Source organism: Pseudorca crassidens, chromosome 3 (assembly GCF_039906515.1).
Source record: "Pseudorca crassidens isolate mPseCra1 chromosome 3, mPseCra1.hap1, whole genome shotgun sequence".
Classification (NCBI taxonomy): domain Eukaryota; kingdom Metazoa; phylum Chordata; class Mammalia; order Artiodactyla; family Delphinidae; genus Pseudorca; species Pseudorca crassidens.
Window position 1 is genome coordinate 83498826 of NC_090298.1, and position 25054 is coordinate 83523879.

Sequence of the window (25054 nt, forward strand, 5' to 3'; positions counted from 1 at the left end):
TATAATTTTCATCTTCTGAACAAAATTATAGCTTTCCCTAGAGCACTGCTTTTGTTTGTTGTTTTAATAAAGAACCACAGAACTGGAATGGGTGAGGGTATGATAAAATCTACATTTGACCACTGAACTGTGTTGCTGTCTGAAAGGTGTTTTATAGACACTCAGAAGAATTGGCTCTGACAGCAGCCCACTCAGCCAAGAAATTTGACTGTCATCTTCATCCACTTGCTTTCCCTGACGTGGATGACCAGTAAATAAATGTGTCTTTTCCTTAGTGAATGATGGCAGGTCCCTATCTATCAAATTGCACTATACAAATCAGATAGAAGCATTGAATTTAGAAATAGATGAAAATTAATCTAATGATTCATTGCTTTTCATTTTCTTGGGCTTCTCTGTTGAATGTGAAACAATTCCTACTGCAGAATTGTACAGTTAGACTTGAATATTTCCAAATGTGACCTGTCTTAAAGCACATGTTAAGGTGATGTTGGGATACTTCAGAAACTACAGAAGCAATCTAATTTTGATCATGCTTATGGGTCAGCTACATAGTATGACTGTAAAGACCAAGATCTGGCAGGGTTCAGTGCTCATTTATCCACATTTTATGGCTTTGACAGCAGTAAATAGAAGGGGGTGTGTGTGTGAGTCCCCATCCCAATGCAATCATTCTGTCACCTTTCTGCTTCCAATTAATTGACTACATATACTTCTCTTTTCACCTAGGATTTTCTCCAACATGAATAATTTAGTCTCTGACTTCCACATGACCGTTGGGTACCTCCCAGCAGCCATACTCAGAGGCTATTCTAGTTTTTTAGTGAAAGCTACTTGGAGAGAGCTGAAGTGGCACAAATAAGATACACCGTACTGGAGGTCTCATGAGTGGCTAAAACTTCATTTGCTTGGTCATAATCAAGAAGGAGAATCTGTTGCTATACACTCTGTCTCAGCATATTTCTTAAATGTCCTCTATCCTTTGGTCACCCAAATACCCACATTTCCAACATGACAGCCCCCCCAAGCCCCCAGAGTTTTGTCAGGTAATAAAACAGAGAGGAGGGGTAGGAACCATTTCATTATATTTTATGAAGCTGAGACTTAGGAATGTCTTCAATTCAGTGCATCTAGAGGTCACCAAAAAGTAACTGACATGTTGACAAAGCTGTTTTAATGCAGTAATGTCAAAATGCCACTCCTCCCCACTCCCCAGAAAACGGCCAATTCCAAAAGCCCAGGGTTGGATCAGGTTTGATGTGTAAAACATCCTTCAGTGTCTAGGGGTTCTTGGCATTTTGACAGTCATTCTGAAGTATCCATTTCAGCTATTTCAGTGGGGACAATTTCAGTGGCCAACTCTAAAAAGACCAGTGTGAACTGTTTTAGTCAGAGAAAATTTCATGACAGAGATGGCAGTGTTTGATCTGGGTCTGGGAAGACGGTCTATTTGGATCTGCAGAAGGAGGAAAATATTCCAGCTGCCAACCATATGAGCACAGAAGGAGCGTACTGGGCACACGCGTGAGCCTCGCCACTTGCTGGCTGCATGGCCATGGGCGGTTGTTACTCAGGCTCATCTGTCTGAGGGGGAAAGGACCAGACTCATAGGGTTGTTGTGAGCAGTAAATGAGCCATACACAGGGTAAGCCCTCAGTAAACGTTAGTGGTTATGGTTACTAGGTGAGAAGGGCAGCCAGTGAGAGCACAGAGTGTATGTTGGAGGTTGTCTTGTTGGAAATGTAGCAGGATCGGAGACTGCTGCGATATTCTGGGAAGGCAAGAGGGGAATGTGGATTTGATTCTGTGGGAAATTAATAGGGGGATATTACAGAGATGACATTACAAAAATAGGGCTTAATGAAGCTTATGCTATTTTATCTTGCATAGTCTGGCTGGTAAAGTCTATTTATTGACCGTTTAGTTGGTTCTGACATATACCAGAAAGTTCCTTTTTAAAAGGTATTTCATCTAGAAGTTTAATTCTTTTTGTGCTGAAATTCCTTTATTCAGCGGTAAGGATTATTTCACTTGAAATTTGCGTTCAATTTATAGACTTGCTTGCGTGTCTTATTTCTTGGTTAATTTGGCAACAGCAGCTTAAAGTCCTCATAAACCACGTTAAGGATTCTTTCTGAATTGTATATCATTGTCCAAGCTAGCGAGAGCTAACGACAACTTTTCTGTTAAACTTTCTGATTAAAAATGTTCAAGCAGAGGTCTTTATTTTAGTGTAGAATTGCTTTATGGTTTGCAGAAAGCCGGCAGAAGGTAATATAATATGCCATTGCTGTGGGTTTTCAACATGCAGCCAAATGGACTATGCTGCTGTGAGCTTTACATCTGTCTGAACTTTTCTCGCCCAACTGCAAGATTATGAACATTAAGGTTGATCATAGCCTACACTTAAATTGCAATTTAGAGCATTATCTTCAGTTCCTATGAATGGTTTCTGAAGTATAATCTTTATTTTTTGGAAATAAAGAAATGTTTATGGGAGTGATATTAAGATTGGGGAACTGATATTTTTTTTTAAATTATGACAGCTCTTTTACATTATTGTTTCTTGAACCTTACATCTCTCTATTTTCTCAATGTTGAAAATGGCTTGAAAGCACTAGGATTATTAGAAGACGGACTCTATCACAGACATGAACATACTCACCAGGGGTTCCATTTGTATGCTTGCTTCAGACCTCAGCCCTAAAACGATTTTAGGTGATACAGCTAAAACTGCCTGACGTAATGTAGAGTTCCAATGATCTCTTTTAATAAAACAATTCTAAAGGATCAACTAATTTTTGCCTTCAGAAACATTTATAAATTCGTTTTAAAAGAAACCTTGTCTTTACTGTTTACTCTGTACATTTAAAAGAACTATACAACCCAAGTTAATTAAGATGAGTAAACTCTGCATATGCTCACGTGATAGAATATATTCAGCCACTGCCACTGAAAATGTTGACTGTTGTCAGAATCACCTCTGATTCACCTTTGAAATTTTGCAAAGAGACACTTGCCTGGAACAACTTTTGGAGATTCAAATAAGATATTGATGGGGGAAGGGGCAGGACTGATCTAGTATTGGCCCTGAGCACTTGTATTTTTAACAAACTCCATAGGATAATTCTAATGCACAGCACTAGCTGAAAAGTATCATTGACAAAAAATGTTTAATAACATGTAAAAATATCCACAGTATATGAAATAAGCTGTTTACTGTGTGTAATATGATTCCACTAAGAGGAAAAAAGAAATAAAATTAACAGTTTTCTCTGGTGATACATATAGGTAATAATTCAGGAATGCCTAAGTTTTGGAGATTCAAACTTGCATTTGCAAGTCAGTTCTTTTTTATTCGATAGGTTAATTATCCATGGTCTGTAGTATTTCTTTACTGCCTTCCTTTGGCTAAAAAGGGTGTTCCTCCCATTTCCAGTGGTATTTCGGGGTTGGTTATATGTGTACATAGATATCTCCTAAATTGCATATTCCTCCACTTGGCTATGTGAGTTCTTTGAAATATTTCCACGTCCTAGGTCTGGCAGATACATCAGAATTTGACATGCAGACCTGGATATCCACTTGGAAGGGAAAAATGGAGAGAAAGCCAAGTGCTAAATGAAATTCTCTCTTAGGTCACATTTTTAGAAAATTTTATGGCCCTGATTGTAGTCTGATGTTAGCTAAAAGAGGCCATAAATCCTGAACAAGCTCATGCAGTTAGAACAAATTTTGCTTAGAACTCCAGAAAATAGACCTAGTTATCTCTCTGCTCAATATGTCACCCACACATGTACTTTCAAGTCTTTCATTTCAGATGAAATTATTCTTTGAGAAATCCTCCAACCTATGCACTTGCAGTATTATCACATTTCCTTTAATTAATATGCTTGAGTCTCTATTTCTGGAGTTTTAGTCCTTCAAAAGTATTTGGTTCCCAGGACTCACTCGCACTTAACTTGCCTATAAAATTTCCCCTGGTCTTATCCATTAGGCCGTCTGAACTGCTAACACCCATTGAGGCTGAAGAACCATTTCCACTTAAGCAACTGTCATCTTATTATTGAGTTAGAGGAGTCAGTGGCACTTTTAATCTTATCGGATATAATACACGCTTGCATTCTCGCAAGGCAGTGGTCTTTGCCTGTTTGTCACCATCCCAAGGCTGCCTTTGTTTATTCTGCCTGTCAGAATCGCACACTTAAATGCAGTTGTTTTCAGTATTATCCTCTAGCTCCCTTCCCCTTGGATCCTTTATTTCTTTTGGTGTATGATGAGAGAAAAAGAAAGAAGGGGGAATTTAAGATGTGATTTTTAAATATTTTTCCATATTATATTTTGTGTAGTGTTGAAATCTCTAGCATAGTTATCTGTGTATCCTGTGCTCAGTGGACATTATTCTTATTCCCTAGGGGTGGGGTCTTATTTTGCAAAGCCAGGAATAATAAGTAGGAGTGGTACAAACCCAGGAAATGGACCTGTCAGCCTAATCTTTTCCCAGTTGACCTCTGCCCAGTACTGGCAGCAGGCCCTTCAATGAAACTGTCCAAGTCCTGCTTTATCTTTGCTGTATTTTATGGCATCTACTGTTTGGTTTAGATTTGTATTTTGATATGACATTTATTTTGCTGGATGTGTTTTTCATTTCAATTTGCAATGAATTTTACTTCCAGATACAATTATATGAATAGTTTATTATACTCTTTCTTTAGGAGATGAAAAAGATGGTTAGTTGTTTGTTTTCACTCTATACCAATAATTTACTTGGCATTTAAATTAGATCTTGAGTTTCTGCAGGAATGTATGAGTCAGTGAGAATAAGTTTTTATGAAAGGGAACTTTGAGGGATTTTCTTTTTTTTTTTTCTTTTTGCGGTACACGGGCCTCTCACCGCTGTGGCCTCTCCCGTTGCAGACCACAGGCTCCGGACGCACAGGCCTAGCGGCCATGGCTCACGGCCCCAGCTGCTCCACGGCATGTGGGATCTTCCCGGACCGGGGCACGAACCCGTGTCCCCTGTATCGGCAGGCGGACTCTCAACCACTGCGCCACCGGGGAAGCCCCTGAGGGATTTTCTTTTACTACCCCTTAAAGATATTGACTTCTTTCTCACTATAGAAACTAAAATTAAACACATGTCTACTAAGAGTTCACTGTGGAACAAATAAGTGCTTCTTAAAATAGTATGTCAGAAGAAGGAAAAAAAAATCAGAGAATGGCTAGAGAAGTTATACTTTGAATAATGTTTGCCCTGTACAAAGGACAACGAGAAGATCCTCTTGCATAAGCAGGAGCCCAAGCAAAACTTTTGGCTTTGCTTCCTAGTGAAAAGCCACAGAGACTGTATGTTGTTGTCTTCATGATCTATTTTCTCCCAATAGGTCTCTTCTCTGTCCTTACCTGAATCTTTTGCTTAATATTTGACTTTATAAATTTAATGGTAGCCCACTCTTCTTTCAAAAAGGTTTTTGCTTTGTTTCACAACAGTACACACACTGCATTAATATTAAAAAAAAAAAAAACCCAAAACACTGTTAGGGTCTACTACACAGACCCTGACAGCTCAGGGCTGTCCCTAGAACTGTCCTGAGCCTTAGCTATGGTTCCTACTATCACCTTTGGTGCTTTTGTTTACCCTCATGGCTTCAGGGTTCAATTTTTGAGTGATTCCCAAATATGTAATTCTCTGATCTCTTCCTTGAATAAGAGTTATGGAATTCCAATCTTCTGCTGGATCATTACACCTGGATTTTTAGCTGACACCTCGAACTCACATTGTTTTTTCATCCAGCAGTTTAATTCTTGATAAAATGCACGTGGCCATGTTGGTTTATTACCAAAACTCCCAGAATGATTCAATCATGGGAAATCTATTAATATAATCCACCCATAATCAAAGAATCTAAGGGGGATGGGACCCCTATGATCATCTACATAGGTTCTGAAAAAGCAGAGGAGTCAGCCTCTCATTTCACAGCCCCTCATAGACTGGCTGGCATAGGGATATATATTTAAAAAAAAAAAAAAGAGTGGGAGGTAGATTTAATCAGACCAAAAAGTTATAGACATCCATAGAATGATAGAAGCCATTTGATAAAAATGAATATAAGATAGCAAATTGCATCACATACCAAAATAAATGTAAAGTGAGTAAAAGACAAAGGCTAGGTGCTCCCACCTCAGGGCCTTTTCAGTTTGCTTCCTTAGAGGAATGATCCCCTGGGAGGATTCTGGAAGGGGGGAAAGAAATCCCGCACTCAACTTGAGAGTGAGCCTATGGAGATAGAATCCTTCTTCCATTTCTTTTGTAACAAACTTAGGCTTGGTAATGATATGATTTTCTATGATTTGGGAACTATTGTAATTTCTAATTGTTTCTTTCCTTCCAAAGTGTCTTCTTCACTTTCCTAGGCTTACTATATTCTTTGGTAACAGAAAACAAAGCCTCAAGTTATATCAAGTCCATTTTCCAGCTAACCTCTGTTGGTTTTTTAAATAGCAGTATGAAAATCTCAAGATGTGATTTTTAGGCTTTAATTCTTATTTTCAGTGCAGTAAATGAAAGGCTTTTTATTTTCCATGAAAGTTGGGAGTCAAGATGGCTCACAGTAGGCACCTTGTGTTTTCTGATCAACCACATTATGCAAGTCGTGGTGCTATAGTTTGATGTAGAACATCTTTTATTTTATAAATACATATGTCTCAGATAGACATTTCAGCAATAAAAGGTGTTTTATTAATTTTATCAAATAGACAAAAAGAGCTAAAAGATGCAGTTTTACACACACCCAAGACTTAAGATCATTTTAGACTATTTAGCATTTTTATGTGTAAAGGTGACTTGAAAACTGCCCAGTAGGGCAGCATTTTGAATGTGGACAAAAGGGGATGAGCCACACCCAAACCAGGAAAGAAAGCTCATGCTCGATATTGATCATACTAAATAATATAACTTACCCCTGATTTTTCTTTGTTCTACCTCTGAACTGACTTTCGTTTATTTTAATGTCTTTCAACCACTATTATTAGGACAAAAAGAGAAATGACAATGTGCAAGTTTCAGTATCCCTTTAACAAGTGCACAGTACTCATCCAGGACATTTTTCTTCTTGTGTATTTTTGTAAAGATACATTTTCCACTTTTCTTTTCTTTTCTAGTAACTTGTTTCTCCATATCACAATCCAGTGGCTACTGTTATTTTAAGATGATAATAAATTTGTGTTCTGAATCCTTTTGCTTATGTTTTGACCACTCACTGTGGCTTCTGTTTCAGTACAATGTTGTGCAGTATTGTATGGTGCTCAGAACTCTACCGAATTCTGGAAGGAAATATATTGTGAATACGTAGCCTGGAGCTTTCATTTTATACCCACACAATGCTCTCATCACTTTAAAAGGGGGCTTTCATTAATGTGTGTGTGGGTATATCTGTAGTTTCAGCCTATTATTTTCTCTTTTGTTATATAATAGTTTATTATCCTACTAAATTATCAAATCCTGTTCATCTTAAGGAATAAGATAATTTATACAACCAGAGCATTCTGTCATAAGAGCATCAAAATATCTTTGTTATACAGCTACTTGAAATGTTGAATGCTGGGGTCTCTTGTGACACTTGTGCACAGAAGTATAACTTGTATTGACGATCATGTATCATTTTCTCTTAACAGTTGACTTCAAACCCCGTGCCAGCATGGATACTGTCCATCATATGCTACTTTTTGGATGCAATATGCCAGCGTCCACTGAAAATTACTGGTAAGGGATGGGTTCATAGTACATAGATGGGTGAGAAACTGTGTTTTTTATAAGTACAAAGTGCATCTCTGCAGGTGTTTTACAACTGATTAGTAAATAGGCAGAACATTTCTTTTTTAGAAAACAATGTTGTTCTTTTTGCATCACATGGTTGCCGTGGTTTGATTATCACAGTTATTTAGTCTGCTATGGAACACAGCCATCAGTCTTTGTCACTGACTTTATAAATATATGTCTGTTGTCATAGATAATGTGTCAAGGTGGAGACAGCTTGTGAAGAAAGATTGAAATTGAGATAATGGATACTCTGATGTTTATTTCTTTAAGTTCATGATTCAACCCAAAGAGCACCATAGATCTGTTCACTGAGTACTCTTTTATCCCAGACATTGTGCTAGGTGATCTGTATACCCCATTTAAAATGAAAATTAAAATTTAGCCTAACGTCTTTGCAAAGTTGGTATTATTGTCCCCACTTTACAGGCAAGGAGTCTGAAGCTCAAAGATTCAGTGATTTGCTCAAGGTAACATGGCTGGTGGGTGTCACACCAGGATTGAACCCTGGTTTGTTAGATTCCAAATCTAAAGTTATTTCTCTTTTACCACAGTGCCTCCCATTTATTCAAGTAACTGTTGCAGTTTTAGAATTTAATCACTGCAGTGAATCTTAATATCATGTCTTGAACAATCAATAAACATCTGTTAAATGCCTGTTATATGCTAGAACTGCAGCAGGTGCTGTGGGATGTTCTAGGATAAATAATTTTCTACCCCCAGAAGCTTACAGCATAATTATGGCTTGAGATCTTCCCTTTCATTTTATTCTTTGGTAGTTCATGATTGAACTACCAAAGTGACCTTTGGTAGAGTAGAGTGATCTTTGGTAGAGTGATCTTTGAAAATAGCCGTGTGTTTTAAGCCTCATATTTTGCACCTATAGGCAGAATCACTGTTACATATTTAACAATCCAGAATGACTGGTGTGTCCTGCTTTGCACTGGAAAGGGGTCTGTTCTGTGGTCCTGCCCCTGCATGATCGTGTAGACTGATAGACCTTTCTCTGTGCATCCTAATATTCATCAGGCTGATTCGAGGCATGCAGCGACTGCTTTCTAGTCATTTTTACAATAAACAATTGTAATATGTATTTGGAAGTGTTAAAAGCATGGGGCAATTAGTGGAAATCTCCATGGACCAAGTACCATCAAAGCATTTGTTAATAGGCTTAAGTTATTTGATGAAAGGGGCGTATCACATGGGAACCCAGCTCACATGACTGGGTTTATATAAAAATGGAGTCAGCAAATCACAGTTAATACCCATTGATATCAACATTCCTGTTTTTGCTCTTCAGTAAATTTTTGTAAATAAAATCCTGGCATTAAAAGATTATTCTGTGACAGCCTTTTCTGAATCTTATTCAGCAAATCACACATTTTGGTCTTTATGTTTTAAAAATATGTCTTGTGAAATTAGCAATATTTACCTTTGAACTAGAATTAGTGAAAATGGCTAGAGGGAACCTGCTTTAGCAGATTCTCTTGGTTCAAGAGAATGAATGAAAAAATAAAATATCACTTAAATGTTATTATGGCCCTAATTGTTAAGAAAAATTACGTACAGTGAACTAAGTGTAGTTCACCGTTCTCATGTTAAGGGAATATCAGAGCAAACACATTATGTTGCCTCCTTTAAAATATTAATATTCTTAAATATACTATTTTGAAATTAAGTTTATAAAATATATTTCCAAAAGACTTCCAGGTTGGGGAAAGAGAGAATTCAAAGAAAAATGTGAAAGTGAAAACAGCAATTTTGAGTAAAGTAATTGCTGCACGTATTTTTTTTGCTAAAATTATTACTTGAAAGACAGCATTATAGAGTGAACGTGTAGCTAACTGTCTAGATTCCGTGGGTAAATTATTTATCCCTTGTGGGCTGGTCTTGATTTTTTCATTCTAGCAAGGGACTAACACTAGATCATTTAGAGAACTCCTCTGTGCTCTAAAATTCCATAATTCTGTGAATATAAATTGTATACAAATGCTGAGTCAGATTGGAAAGACATCTTTATTAGGAGTTGGAGACATAAGTGAGTTGCATTTGTTAACTCACCTCAAGCAGACAGGCCACTGTGTTTTGCCATTGAGTTGCATCACTGAATAATTAGAATTCTTAATGACATTATACCCATGTCATTTTATTTATTTTTTTAAATTATTTTCTTTATTTTTTTTCTGGCTGCGTCAGGTCTTAGTTGTGGTATGTGGGATCTTTGTTGAGGCATGCAGGGTCTTTCGTTGTGGTGCGGGCTCTTCATTGTGGCGTGCTGGCTTCTCTCTAGTTGTGGCACGTGGATTTTCTCTCTCTAGTTGTGACGTGTGGGTTCCAGGGTGCGTGGGCTCCGTAGTTTGCAGCACACGGGCTCTCTCATTGAGGGGTGAGAGCTCAGTAGTTGTGGCGCATGGACTTATTTGCCCTGCGGCATGTGGTATCGTAGTTCCCCGACCGGGGATCAAAACCACGTCCCCTGCATTGGAAGGCAGATTCTCTACCGCTGGACCACCAGGGAAGTCCCTATACCCATGTCATTTTAAATGGATTTTTAAAATCTGCCTTGCAGCATATATTCCCTGTTAATCTATAGAGTAGTTATAATCGACTTTATAACCATACACCAAGGACAATAATTGATGCTTTTAACCAGCTCAAAGTGTTCATCTAACATTTAAAAGTAGGATCTTTTCACTACATATATAGAATCTGTTCAATATGCAAACTAGTAAATGTACATTACCTAAAACTGTTCTAGTGACCTGGCTTTAACAATCCAGCCTTATTCTCCATTTAAAAATGGGATGGGCTTTTTATCCCCCAATATTTGGCAAAATCCATGCTTCTTTAAAGCATTACAGCTCACAGCATATTTCATGGGCTGAACTTTTCAGTTGCTTCACAGAAACATCCTCTACTCCCTACCCCCGATGCCACTCAGGCTCAGCCCTGGAGACAGTCAGCAGGTGTTTTCCGACTGCTTAACCTCTTATCCTCCCATCTGAGTTATAACACTAATAACAAAAATCTATCAGTGTCAAAAGCCTTGCATTATTTTTCTACATTGAGTCATGGACTTTATCACACTCATTTTATAGATGCAAATCTATTCTTCAGTTGCTCCGTGATATAGACAGTACTTAAATGAACATTCCCAGACTTTCACATATATTTTTGGTTATGATACCAGTAGTGGCTTTTGATGTGTAAGAATATCAAGAACTCATTCACACCCTAAGGAAATCATTTTGAGAATACAAAGCTGTTTTAGTGAAAGAAGATAAAGCAAAGAGGATATTTTAACACCATGATGAGATTAAAAATTCACATTTTAAGGCAAGACGAGAAAAATTTAAACATAAATTTTTTCTCTGCCCTTTGGCCTCCTCCCTCCCCTCTAGTGTGCATTGTGCATCTGCATTATGCATTAATCAGACCTCCCCAATGACAGAAATATCTGGTCAATCATAAGGATCAATTTTTCTTCTTCTGGCAACAGCCGTGTACTTCTTTAGAAGACAGCATTCCTTTCTCAATCCTGTCAGGGCTCACGATGACCCACCACTCACCTTGTACGTGCAGACATCTTTGGTAAACTTTATGTACAGTGGCAATTATCATTTTCCTTAATGGTAGAGATTGGTGCAGAACTGCCTGGTCAGACAATCTGGGAGATGCTGGGCTACACCTAATGTAAGTCCTTAGCTTAAATACTCACCTATGACCTTACTCATGTCACTAGCAGTATCATTTGTATTCTGCCTATTTTACAAGATAATTGTTTCTTACGCTACCAAATATGTGACTGAGCCTCAGATAAAATTAATGATGATTAGGCGACTTGAAACCATTAACCAAATATATAGTCCTATAAGATCAATGATTGTAATAGTGTAACTCCAGATATGGGAAAAAGCAGCAAGAGGAAACCATATCCTGGACCATAACAGCTTAGTAAGACAGATGGTCCAGAGGCTTTTGGCTACTGATAACAGGACCCAGTCCAGTAATAGCACATTGAGTGGCCTATCAACAAAATATTTGCCTGGTCTGGGAATGAGCATCCCTAGCAACAAGGGACAAATTGGTCACGAAATGCCTCCCAAACTTTGGTCGAAATTAAGACTGGAAGAGAAGGAATTGTAAGATAGAGAATGTTGCCCACCATCCAGTTCTACAAGAGTCAAGCCGTTAGCCACTGCAGTTGCGGACCTAAAGTACACCCTGAAAGGAGTTCAGGGTGAAGGTCACGATGAAGCACTTTGTGCTCTGGGAAAACTGGCAAAACTGGCCCTCTGATAGACATTTTCAGGAGAAAATTTTACGAACTAAGTTTCTTGCATCTTCCCGTAGTTAGAAAAGCATTAAAACCATGAGCTCAGATGTCTGTTCCTTGTGACTAGCAGCAACCTTCCACTGAGATGTGTGCTTGATTGCACATCCTCCCTGCACCAAAATCACATATATGCTGACCTTTTCCAAACAGTTCTCAGAGCTCTCTGAGAGACCATCTCCCAGCTTATAAACCTCAGTTTGGCTCAAATAAAATTTTCCATTTCTTTCTTAGATTCACTATTGATTAATTTATTTTGTTGACAACCAAAGCGTCAAGCTCAGATTTCCTCTCTTTTCTGTTTGTTAGCTAGGATTTCCCCGTTTTCACTTTAGTTTTCTGTTTTCTTGCCAGCAAGTTGGCAAATAGGTGTGTGTCTGTAATAAAGTAAACATTTTTCCCCCCTGAAATTATGAAGTTATAATTCATCCCCTGTCTTCAGGCAGCACTTTTAATATGACGGCAAAGAGCTATTCTAATGACATTTTACTGTTGTGCTGCCCTCCTTTGCTCTTTGTAATTGCCTCTTTCTACTGTTCATTAAAATATATTTACAGTTACATTAAGTTCACATGAAAATAGTAGACACAGCATGAAGCAGTTTTCATTATTTAGTCATTTTAATTTTAAAGTTATTTTTTCTCCACATATTCCATCCAGTCTTTTGTGTCTCGTTCCAAATTAGCAGCTCACACTGGTAATGTATCTAGTTAATTATATGCATGTGCATTTAAATTGCATACATTGATGTGAACCTTTTAATATACTGTGGGGTGGTCCCTTTCTAGTTAGAGTGGGCCTGGTGCTCAATTCTAAATTAACAGACCTCTCGAGGATGCAAATAAGGACCAGCTGATGGAAAAGCAGCAGCTCTGCTGGCCCATGTCAGGAAGGCAGCAGTACCTGTCAGATTAAGTCTCATCCCTTCTTTCCCAGACTTTTAAAGGAGGAGACAATTACTGCATCCAGGCACCAAGGGAAAGTAATAGCACCAGGATTGGAGCAAGCATAGCAATAGCACGATTTGTTGGACTCCATTTGTGCTTGCAGACTTAAGTCAAGGTGTAGCAGTTCTAAGTTCCCCAGATTTGTTGGCTGAATGTGAGCCATAACTGAGCAGATGCTCTTTGTGGCTTTTTGGAGTCAGTAGGGAAATGAGGTGCTGAAAACTAGGTAATTTAGATATTAAAAATTTATTCCTGCTCTCCATGAAAATATGGTAAATTTTAGGAGACCTTGGAAATTGAAATATCCATTTATCTATTCAATGAATACCTTTCTTTATTCTTACTGTAACAATCATTTTTTAAAAATAATGAGTGGTTAGCTATTCAGAGTTTCAAGCTTTGAAAATCATAGTTTTGTTTATACACATTGTTTTGGCATTTGGAGTAATTCTGGAGCACTTTCTCTTTGTGATGTGAGGTTGTATAGTCTTAAGCACTTTCTGTTCTGCTGAGCACAGGACTTAGGGCTTAAGGCAACTTATGACTGCAAGCCCCAAGATTGTGTGTTCACAATACTGGGTGATTAAAGTGAATGGGCTTCTTCTGTATTACGTCTTGTACTTTGACAAAATCTATGCAGAGCTAAAATTATTGTTTTCAGTCTTATTAATTAATATTTGATTTGGAAACTATTTCTAATGATGCTTATGACCAGCTACTGTTTACAAACCTAAGGGGGCTTCTACAGGTTGTTGAATCTTTTTTGAAAAGAAGAATCCCAGCTGGTTAGATGAGGCTGTTTCCAGCTGTTCTAACTTGGAATCATTCTCAAGCTAAAGCAGTAGTGCTTTACCATCCTATGAAGCTTTAGCTAAGATCCCTTTCAACTGCTTCTAGTTATTAACCACCTGCTGTGTCTTTTTAAATGCCACTGTCTTCACAGGGTTAAAGATGCTGATGAGGGGAAAGAGAAAAGTAGCTAAAACATATAAATATGTATAAATATAAATATATAAATAATAAATATATATATATAAATATATATATATAGAGAGAGAGAGAGAGAGAGAGTCCTGTATGTGAGACACCCTGCTTGGTTACTCATTTAAATGACCTTTTTTTAAGGGTGATATCACTTTCCAGAAAAGTCTACAGCTTTGTTGCCTCCCTTATGATGATAATGATTCTTTGGTTGAGAATGGTATTTGCATACACTGCCTTTATGCACCCTCTCCACATCCTAGCTACCTGTCATCCATACACTATACAGCAAGATTCACAGCATGTCTTCTGCAATCCCCTCTGTTTCTTCTGCCATGATGAGACTTCTAAAGTTTAACATACATAAATTCCTTGTCAGTATAAATAAAAATAACACAGTCTCCAAAATCTGTGCTACCCTTTGTTCTAAGCACTATAAAATGTGTCTTTGAGTGTAGCAGCAAAGTTTAGACATGAATTACTGCTAGGCTAAAATTAATTGCATCCTTTTCCTTTTTCTCCTTTAATATTGTAATAGATTCATATTATTATACTGCATATCTGAATGGTATAAAGAATCTTCATTAAAATAGAGTTGGCATCTTGCTCTAACTTCTGGTCACCAATGATCATATTCCTCGTCTAAGTTTTAGGTGCCTGTAATAGAGGTGTTGATAGGAGTTCCTTAGCAACTGACCAATTCTTAGTGAACTAGTGTCAACTTTAATAAAATAGAATGGCATGGTTGTAACCGTTTTGAGAGTTTAAACAGAAACCAGCATTACATAATTTTGAACATTATTATTTTCTCACAAGATGAGTATTTATGTTAAATAGGATGGCAGTGTTATAGCACAGTGCTATAACATTTAATATAGAGCCAGAACTTTGAAATCAGAGCATCTTGGGATCAAATCTCAGTTCTACTACTTGATAGTTGTAATAAACATTGGTCAAATTATTTAATCTTTATTGGTCTGTTTCCTCATCTATAAAATGGGGCTACTAATCCCGCCTGATTGGACCATCACAAAGAGTAAGTGAGGGGATGTCAGTAATACGGTTGGTGCAGTGCCTGGCACATAGAAGTACTTAATAAATGGTAACTATTCTCTTTATTCATTTATTAATAAGATATATATTAACCATCCACTACGTACCAAGGGCATTCTTAGGCACTGAGAATTTGGTGTGAACAAAACAGATATACCTTCTGCTCTTGTGGACTTTAGAGCCTCTCTGATCTGTTGGTGGAGAGGGGTAGGGTGGGGAGTGAGGATGATGCCTAGATATTGTGGTGCTATTTTTTCAGGCTGGAGCCTTTTAATCACCTCTCCTATTTAGTTTTCCCATTAAGTATCCTTCTAATTACTATGTTAATGCATACACATTGCATTGAAATTCACATAGCATTTGTCTGAATTGGGAAATGTGTTCTGTGGGTTTATAGAGCAGTTAATGAAATTTGAATACCTGACTCACGCTGGATGTAATTTTGAAAAGTAAGGACATTCCACATATGCCATTGATTTTTATGTGTGTTTCTTAAAGAAACTTTCTGACTTTGGATTAATTTTCCTGTGATTCTGTTAGATGCTTAATGCATTAAAATTGTAATTGAAGACTGTACAGACTTAACTTTAGGGCATGACAATTTTATTAAAACAAGTTTTTTCAGACCAAAGAAGAAATGACTTATCAGTTCTGATTTTCTCTGAGTAACCTTGGGTTTTAACTAACCTTTCACAGATAGAACCAGAGGAGTACTTTAACAGTCAATTATGCTCTATTTGGATAATTCAAAATGACAGGCTAGCACTTTTCAGAGCTTGGCATAGTCTGGAAATATCCATGCCATCTGAATGGTTTCCCCATAGATTAGAGGTGAAAAGGTTCTATAGCAAAGGTCCAAGAATCCAGAGTAGTTTTATTTTCAAATGTTAATTCTCATCATTTTTGCTATGAATACTAAAAAACCACTAGGGAGCTATGTGAATCTTTTCACAATTAATTGGCTTAATCTAGACAAGCCTTTAGGAGTAGCTGTTAGAATTATAAGAATAAGAAACCTGGTCGATGAGGCCTGAAATTACAAGAGCCGTTGATCAAGGGTTGCTTTGTTTCCTAGCCTTAATACTCTTCTTCTCAATAAGAATAATAAAAATTCTCACTATTTTTACAAGACACTGTTTGGAAAGCCAACATATGCAATACTGCCTTTATTCTGTTGGTCATTTTATGTGGAGAAAATGTGACACTGTTTCCATTTAAAATGGGAAATGGAAATTTGAAAATGAAAAGATGCGGCGAGTTTATCCAAATGTTCTTTGCCACTCCTTTATGTTATCCATTGTAGGACTCATTTCTCTTGACCTCTTGTTTTTCCTCTTCACTTAGTCCTGTCACTCATTAAGTTTTAGAATGAGTTTCAGTATCCCAGGGCCCTCCAGTGAGTCATCGTTTACTCAGCCTTGAGTTTATACAATTTTTTTAAAATTATATAACAGGATTTTAAAATCAAATCAAAGTTTGCTTTTGGAGCTCTTCTTTTACCAAACCTGTTGAGAGCATGAAACATTGTCTCTTCGCAAATAAGAACTTATTTTATCTAAAATTTGATTTTAGAATTGCATACTCGAATTGCAGCTTAGTTCAGGTATGAGAGTAATCATCAAAGCTGATCTTCATATAATACCATGAAGTCTCTGCCTGTAAGTCAGTCTCATGAATAGAGATATAAGGGAGTGTGACAGCCAGAGCTTTGAATCATGGCTTGGCTGTGTGACCTTTTGAAAGTTACTTAAAGTCTCTGAGCTTATTCAGCTGTAAAGTATAACCTACTTGCAATGACTTGTGAGAGTGAGTATGAGCCAATTTGTACAGAATTCCAGGCAAATGATAATTCAAATTTATTGTCATTTAATATTTTTTTAAATGTTATACTTGACAGTACAATAAAACTTAGGCCAATTCAATTATTTAAGTGTTTGTATATAAAAAGTTAAAAATGTATTTAGAAGTTAACTTCCCCAAACATTTCTTGAATATTTACTAAATGCCAGGCAGAGCTGCAGGTGCTGGGAGTACAGGGTGAAAGATATGACCCAAACCTCAAAGTCTACACAGTCTGGTTGGAGAGGAGATAAGCAAGGTGATACTTAGGATGCGTGCTATGGTTAAAGAATGCAAGTTGGGTGGGACGGGCATCAGAGAAAGCTTCCCTGAGGAGGAAGAGTTGAAGTGAATCTTGAATGAAAAGGTGAGAACAAGGTTGTCAGGCAGAGAGTTGGAGAAGGGGTTTTCCAGAAAGAGAACAGTGGAGAAGAGAGAAGTTAGAAATTGGCAGCAACTTGGCATGACTGAAAAGGGTTTTTTTTTCCTGGGGATATAACAGGGACCCAGATCATAAAAGCCTCATGTGTTATACTACAATGTTTAGATTTTATTTTGGTGTTATTTTTGGGAAACATTTGAAAGAATTTGTGCCAGCAAATGACACAGTCAAATATGTAGCTTAGAAAATTTTACTAAACCAGTTTTCTCTGTTATATTTCATTCTGGTTCTTTCTAGTCATACACTGAATTGACTTCCATATCAGAGGAAGCAATTATCTTGTTTAACCTAAGACTGTCATCACATTGCTGTTAAGCACTTGTATATTTATGATCTTTGTTGAAAGCTATGAAAATTGCCATCAAGATCTTTAAATTTTAGTAGCTCACAGCAGTGAGATACCAAGTTCATCGCATCTGGCAATCTCGTTTCTTAAACTATTATAGCATGAGGCCAGGGAGGGAAATTCCGCTTTTGTGTACTGTCCAATACCCCAAGCTTTTTAGCACACTTGGCACAAGGATGTCACAGACATTTGTTCCAATGCACGTGTCTCACATGCTAATGATCCTGCATCATAAGTATATCGTTTTTGACAGTGAACAGTAAGAAACCACTGGGTGATGTGCTTTACATTGCACATTACCCAATTTCTTTCTACAGCCCGATTTAGAGAAGCTAGAGCATTTGCTAAATATAACCTTATAGGGACCTCCTGGTTCCTGGCCCTTTATTCAGATGAATAACTGTTGTCTGCACTTATTGCTTATCCTTTCCCACCATTTCTGGCTGTAACCAGGAAGCATGTTAGGAGTCCCTGCCTCTGACATGGCCTGGGTGTTCTCCAGGTTTCTAGGCTCAGTTTCTCCAGGTTTCTAGGCTCAGTTTCTAACCTGTTTAGGAAGCTGCCACGGTCTGCCTTCACTTCCCTTCCAGGCCATGGGCAATGCACTTTTTCTCCTGTGTGAGCCAACCTCCCGGCCAAGAAGCTGTTTTTGTCCTTGTCCTTGACGGTCCTCAGACCTTTCAGATCTGCCTAAACTCCTGACTCTGACCTTGCTTGGTGCCAGTTTCTCAAAACACAAATATATAAAAGCGACATGAAAATGTCACCCAACAGTGTTTTGAACAAGTCAAATTATATAACAGAACCAACTAAGAGATGTAGTGTAATGGGGAAAAAATGTGTGGTTTGGAGTCAGACAGCTTACCATTTGTGAAATTGGATCTACCATATAGATACCAACGTGCTAGTTACTGTGCTGGGTGACTTACACGTATTACCACCACCACTCCCCATCAGAGAGGTTTCCACACAGAAATTGGGCCTTTGAGGGCTGATGTACATGTCCAAGATACACAGCTATTAAGGGGAGGTTGTGGGATTCAACTCCAGAGATGTCTTTCTGCCTGTGCTCCTTTGAGCATATAATACTGCCTCTCAACAGTGAGTCTTTAGATAAAGTGAATGTTTTGTTAAATTATGCAGAACCCTGGTATAGTGCTTTGAGGTTTATGAAGTGCTTTCATTTCTATATCATCTACTTTATAGAACAACTCTTTGAAGTAAGTATAACTATCCCTGTTTTACAAGAGAGAAAACTGAGGCTCTGTAAGATTAAGTGACTTGAAACAATTTATAAATGGCATAACCCGTATTCATAAACTTTAAAAAAGCCACAAGAACCCTGTGAGTGGGATATACTTGTATTGTTCACCCTACTAAGGGTAGGACTATAAATGCCACCGATCCCCAAATGGGAAATGAGTATGATGTTTCTTTTAATCCACTTCCAAATTTCCACTGCATTGGCTTTGGTTTACACACCCTTTGTGTAATGCTTACTTTTCTACCTGATTACATAGAGTACATTCCAAGAATGGTGAATTAAACTGTATATCTACCTCACAGGATTGTTTCACATCAGGCAACTAACAAACAAATCTCCCTTTATAGGTGCTTTTTCACATATAAAATTGTTCTTCGCTCCAGTGTCCCTTACAGTCTTAAAGTTGATATGACTATAATGATGGTATATTGATGTACTTTTCTTTACCTTGTTTTCAAAAACCTCTCCCTCCCCACTCCTCCCATGGGAAGAGATTTATGCACTTTACTAATTGAATCTTCACTTATAGCTACTTTTTTTTCTTCAGGTTTTGTGATGAAGGAACCTGTACAGATAAAGCCAATATTCTATATGCCTGGGCAAGAAATGCTCCCCCAACCAGACTCCCCAAAGGTATACCTGAGGCCTCTTGGATAGCCTTATATTAAACTGCTTCGTTTTTGATTCCAACGTACTTTTTATTATATGTTCTTTCCAACAGCTCTTGACCATGTTCTATGTTGCAATTTCACGCTAAAAAGTACCCTTATTGCCTGCTTTATATTGAAAAGGTTTCATTGAGGTTGTTCTTCTTTCTCTGCCTCTGTTTGATAAGTAATTGGCTCACACAACAGTTTAGATAGAATTAGAAAATAACGAGTATACCTCAAGCCACCTTTGGCCTGAGACACATTGGTTCTTGACAGCAGGAGCATTTCACGAGCCAAGAGAGCTAGTAATTAAATAAATTGCCATTTCAGCAGACAGATTTTTAACAGTCCTGGAACCTGGGTATTTAATGTGATGCCAGACCTCAGCTGGCTTTCTGAATTCACCTCTAAACCGTTCATAGCTTCCAACGTGTGAGTGAATTAACGGACTCTCCTTTATTACCTGGATCTTTCTTAGTATCAAAGTGAACGTATAGTTCTGAAACAGAATAAGACTGCCGTGGTTTAGGGATGGAGGGATGGCATCTTGTGATGCCTCCCTAACTCATGCCTGCACTAATTTTTAAATTTTTTAATATTTTTAACCTTTTTATGCAGTTTTAAAGGTTGCTTTCTCTTTATAGTTATTACACAATATTGACTATATTCCATGCATTGTGCAATACATCCTTGAGCCTCTCTTTCACCCAATAGTTTGATTTCTGTTTTGCTTTACTTCAAATGAGTGTCAGAATCCTCTCTAGAGTTTACCAGGCAGCCACTATCAAACAAGTTTGGAAACTAATAGGGAGGTTTGTCATAGATTTGTTGATGTTTTTAAGATCCATTGTTAGAGAAGATTAAAAAAATTTTTTTTCTCTGTCTATAAATATTTTCTCTGTAGATTTTTTTTTAGCTTACTAGCAAACTCTACTAACAGTAAGACTCTTAGGCACCCTTCAGATTCCAAAACTTTATTGACATTGTAATCTAGTAGGTAATTGTTTTCTTCAATGATATTTTTGCAGATACCTGATTTTGTATGGGAAGAAAAACAATTTCCTGAGATGGTCCTAAGAAGTCTGTTTCCTATATTCAATCAGAAAATAAAAATGAATATGAGTATATACAAAACAAAATGAAAGAATGGGTTTATGTATGTCTGTTATGTAATCAACAGGGACAGAATTTTGTTTTGTTTTGTTTTGTTCTGTTTCTTGAAAAATGAATGAATTGTCCTCTTAAAGTGTAAGTGATCACTCTGGTTCTGAAGTGGAGACTATGAGTGTAATTCTATCAGAGCTTAGAGAAGGAATGATAGGTTATATCAGAGATTTTCATTGAATGCCTAGTTTATTTCCATTTTCATATAACATAATTTCATATATTATGTGCTATTTTCTTTCCCTTTGGATTTCATAGATCAGCAACCTTTGATTAGCTCTATTTAACTTCCATTTCTAAAATATTAATTTATCTTCTTTTGAATATCTTCAGGTGTTGGATTCAGAGTTGGAGGAGAGACTGGAAGCAAATACTTTGTACTACAAGTACACTATGGGGATATTAGTGCTTTTAGAGGTAAGTTTTGAAATGTTGGAACTAAGCTGAACTTCAATACTATATTGTTTAAAATATATATACTGTTTTCTATATAATAAAATGAAGAATTGACTACACCCTCTGCCCACTAGTAAACAGCTGCTTTTGTCTCTTGGAATTTGAGACTATTGAAGAAATGACTTTTATTTTGAAAGTTATAATCTCTTATGCACATATTCTCTTATGCATCCTACTGTGCTTTCTCTTATGCTGACTTCAGGGTTCTCTTCCTTTCCAATGTATTATCTTATCCACCGTCTCCTATTAGATTCCTTCTTAGCAACATTGTCAGAAAGACTAGGGACTAGTAATTTATTTATATTACTAGAAGCAAGCCACTGGAGAGTCAGCATGTTTTGTAACACAAAACATGTTTAATCGATAATATATCTGATTGTAGTACTAATTATAAGTTTTCATTATATAAATTTATTCTTTTTTAAAAAATTTTTAAAAGTTCTCAAATGCTCAGGTTCATGTCAGTGGTTTATCTGTAATCCACACTTGCCACTTCATCTGTTGCCCACTGCACCGATGCACGGACCCCACCCACTCCATAGAGGCTGCTGAACACTGCCCTAGACACTTGCTGGTCTACCCATATTACCATACACTTTGTTTAAGTGCTCCTTTTCTTATCATAGAATCATTAACATGAGGAAGGGGCCCTGTTCCTAAGGCAACCAAGACTGGGCTTATTATTCCTTCTGCTGCATTTAGTCAAACTCCAACTGCATTCCAGGTTCACACTTTGGTGTTCACAGGAGTGTAAATGTTAAGCAGTCTTCTTCTTGGCTTGTCAGCCTTTCTACTTTGTCTTGCTGACCTCTACGTGTTTTCTTGAGTTCTCTAACACAATTTTTCTACAAACGAACCTAATACATTTTGCTCTCTAGATGCATTAGCTTTCTATCCAGCAACTAAGTTTAGAAGTACACATCCATCTCTGCCTATGAAATATCCTCTGGGGCCTTTGCTGAGAGCACCCCATGCTGAAAGTTTCCATAGGTTCTCAGCATTCAGGACTGGGACAATAAATGCAGTCTTCCTCTGGAAAAGGATGTTAGAAAGAATAAATTTATGTCAACTATACTCCAATAAAATTTTTTAAAAGAATAAATTTATATAATGAAAAATTATAATTAGTACTACAATCAGATATATTATCGATTAAACAAGCTTCTGTGGACCAGCTCATGAACCTAACTTCCAAATAAAACCTGTTTTTTATAAAAACTATGCTTTGAGTTATGTATAAATAGCTTTCCATTTTTGGAACAGGACCTAAAATCTTAAGTTGTTAATTGTAGTGCTGAGCCAAGGTTTTGTTGAAAACAGAGGAATAAATAAAGTTCATGTTTGAGAAACAAAGACACAAATTATCTGCTATCAGGGGAACAGGCAGATTCTAAGACTGCTGACTTCCAAAGCATTGACAAGACTATTATTTTTCCAAAGAAGTGAGGAAGGCTTTCCCCAATTACCACAACTAAAGTAGCTGGTAGTGTCCACACATACAGGACCCCACCCCTACTCTCCATCCTTCTATAGAACCCTAGACTTGACTTTTTAGCCTAATTCCTCCGAGCTTTGTAGTACCTCCTAACAGATACCATACTGATACCCCAGGGGAAATGGATGATACATATAATATGCTAGTTTTTAAAACATATTACTGTAATAATTTAATTTAAATTAACTTCTTACCGATGAGGAATTAATTTTATTTTATAATTTATGTCTAATATGGGGTAATTAAAAAGTATTGATATTTAATATATAAATATATAGTTATTTACTATAAGAGACTGATTAGAAACTTTCATACTAGTTTTTCATTTTTCACTTTTTTGAGAACCATTTTTCTAAAAGAAGGTGCATATGAGGTAGGACCTATAGTTCATAGATCTTATGATAATGTAATAAAAATGTAAACAAAAAAATTTCACCCGTATAATTCTTTCAGTAGCATTAGATACTATCTTGTGCCTTAAACTATACATGGCTTAGAATAGTAAGTAAACACGCGGGAAAATATCAGATCTCACTAAAACAACGAGAGAGCATTTTGCGTTTACTTAATTGGGTGTGAGTGGAGATTGAATTATAAAACCCAGGACTGCCAGGGCTTAGATGAATATGCTACAGTTTGGGGAGCTTTGTGAATTAGTGCAGTGTTTTAGAAAGCAACTTTATCATATTATATACATTTTATATAAAACATTAAAATCTTGCTCTAGGCTTTCATCCTAAACTAAAGGAAGGGTTTTGTTGGATTTTTTGGTTTGTTTTCTAATGAGCTACCTACCCACAGTTATTTATATACCATTAACTAGTAATATGAAAACCTGGAAAGTTAACAAACGTCCCTTAGTAGGGGACTAATTAAATAAATGGTATAACAACAAAAATAGCAAATCATAAAATTTTATACAGACTACATAAAACCATATGTATGCTTGTATGTTTCCAAGGATTATAAGGAACAAGGAATAAAAGGAAACAGTCAATAAGCATGAGAGACAGGATCATGTGATTTTTTTTTTCCTTTACAATGTTATAACATTCTCTTCATGTTTTTAAATTCCACAAATATAAGCACTATGTTAGATACCTGCCAGTACCTGCCAGTTTGTGTGCTGCATTTCCACTCATACCCTCCTGACAAAAAAGAGTTAAAGTAAATCTTTATGTGCCTGATTAACTATAAGAAGTGACTTACACTTTAAAAAGGTTCTATACTGTGATCACACACTTATCTCCAGATGAACCTAGAAGTGGAATTATAGCATATCTTTTAATGATTAAAAATGCATTATAGATATGTTATATATGTATTATATATATATATATATATACATAATCATCTTAGTGTCAGTGAAGATTTGAACTTCACGGTATTAGAACTAATGATGATATTTTTAAGAATATAAATTATAAATCAGAAGCAGATTAACACTCTGAGGAAATCACTGCACTCTATTGAAAAGTGGGAAAATGTTTGGCTTAAGGGTATGAGCATTTTTCCACATAGGGAAGGTTTTAGAGAGTTGAGAAGCCTAGGACTTCTCTTTAATAAAGCATCAACAGTGAAGTTAAAATATCTTCTCAAATTTGTTGGCATGTGATAAAGTATCAGAGAGAACATAACCTGAAGCCAGCTGGTTATATCTTGGACTGGGAGGCCTAGTAGTAGGAAAAGATAGGTCTGTGGGATACCCAAAATATTTGTTTTATTTTGGTTGTTGTTTGTTTTGGAAATTGAGCAGAATGTGAAACTGTAAATTGTCATTTAAAAGGAGCCAACTTTATTAAATGCCATGTCAATCATAATGTCAGACCTGGGCTAGTGCTGGGTATACTGATCTTCTTGCCCAGAGGAGTATAGTACATTCTAGCAGGAGAGACAAGCACAGGAACAGTGCGTCTATAGGCAGTAATAGAAACACATCCCAGATATGGAGGCCGTGGAGAGGTGGAGCGGAACAGGTCTGCCTGGAAGGGCAGTGGGACGTTGTCTGGGAAAGGCTTCTTAGAAGATGGAACCATTGCAAAGATCTGAATGGTGATCAGGAGACTGCAGATAAGTGGGAGCAGGGGTAAGACGTGTTCCCGATGAAGTAGAGGTATGTGCATGGCCATGAGGGAGTGAAAAGCCTCATGTCCGCAAGGAACTCTTGGTGATTTGGCCTTACTGGAGGGTGAAATGCAAAGGGGTAAGTGGCAAGAAAGGAGAAGCGAGCTGGCACCCAGAGTGCTTATCAGCAGTAACCTGATCAGA

General features: G+C 37.1%; 1 protein-coding gene across 17 annotated transcripts in view; it reads left to right on the top strand.

Annotated features, from left to right (window-relative positions):
- Positions 1 to 25054, top strand: part of PAM (peptidylglycine alpha-amidating monooxygenase) — a 280435-nt gene that overhangs the window by 171311 nt on the left and 84070 nt on the right. For all 17 annotated transcript variants that reach the window (XM_067731349.1, XM_067731350.1, XM_067731348.1 and 14 more), the window contains 3 exons: positions 7675 to 7762; positions 19569 to 19654; positions 21169 to 21252. In XM_067731349.1, the coding sequence (XP_067587450.1) occupies positions 7675 to 7762; positions 19569 to 19654; positions 21169 to 21252 (258 nt within the window). The remainder of the gene's footprint in view (positions 1 to 7674; positions 7763 to 19568; positions 19655 to 21168; positions 21253 to 25054) is intronic.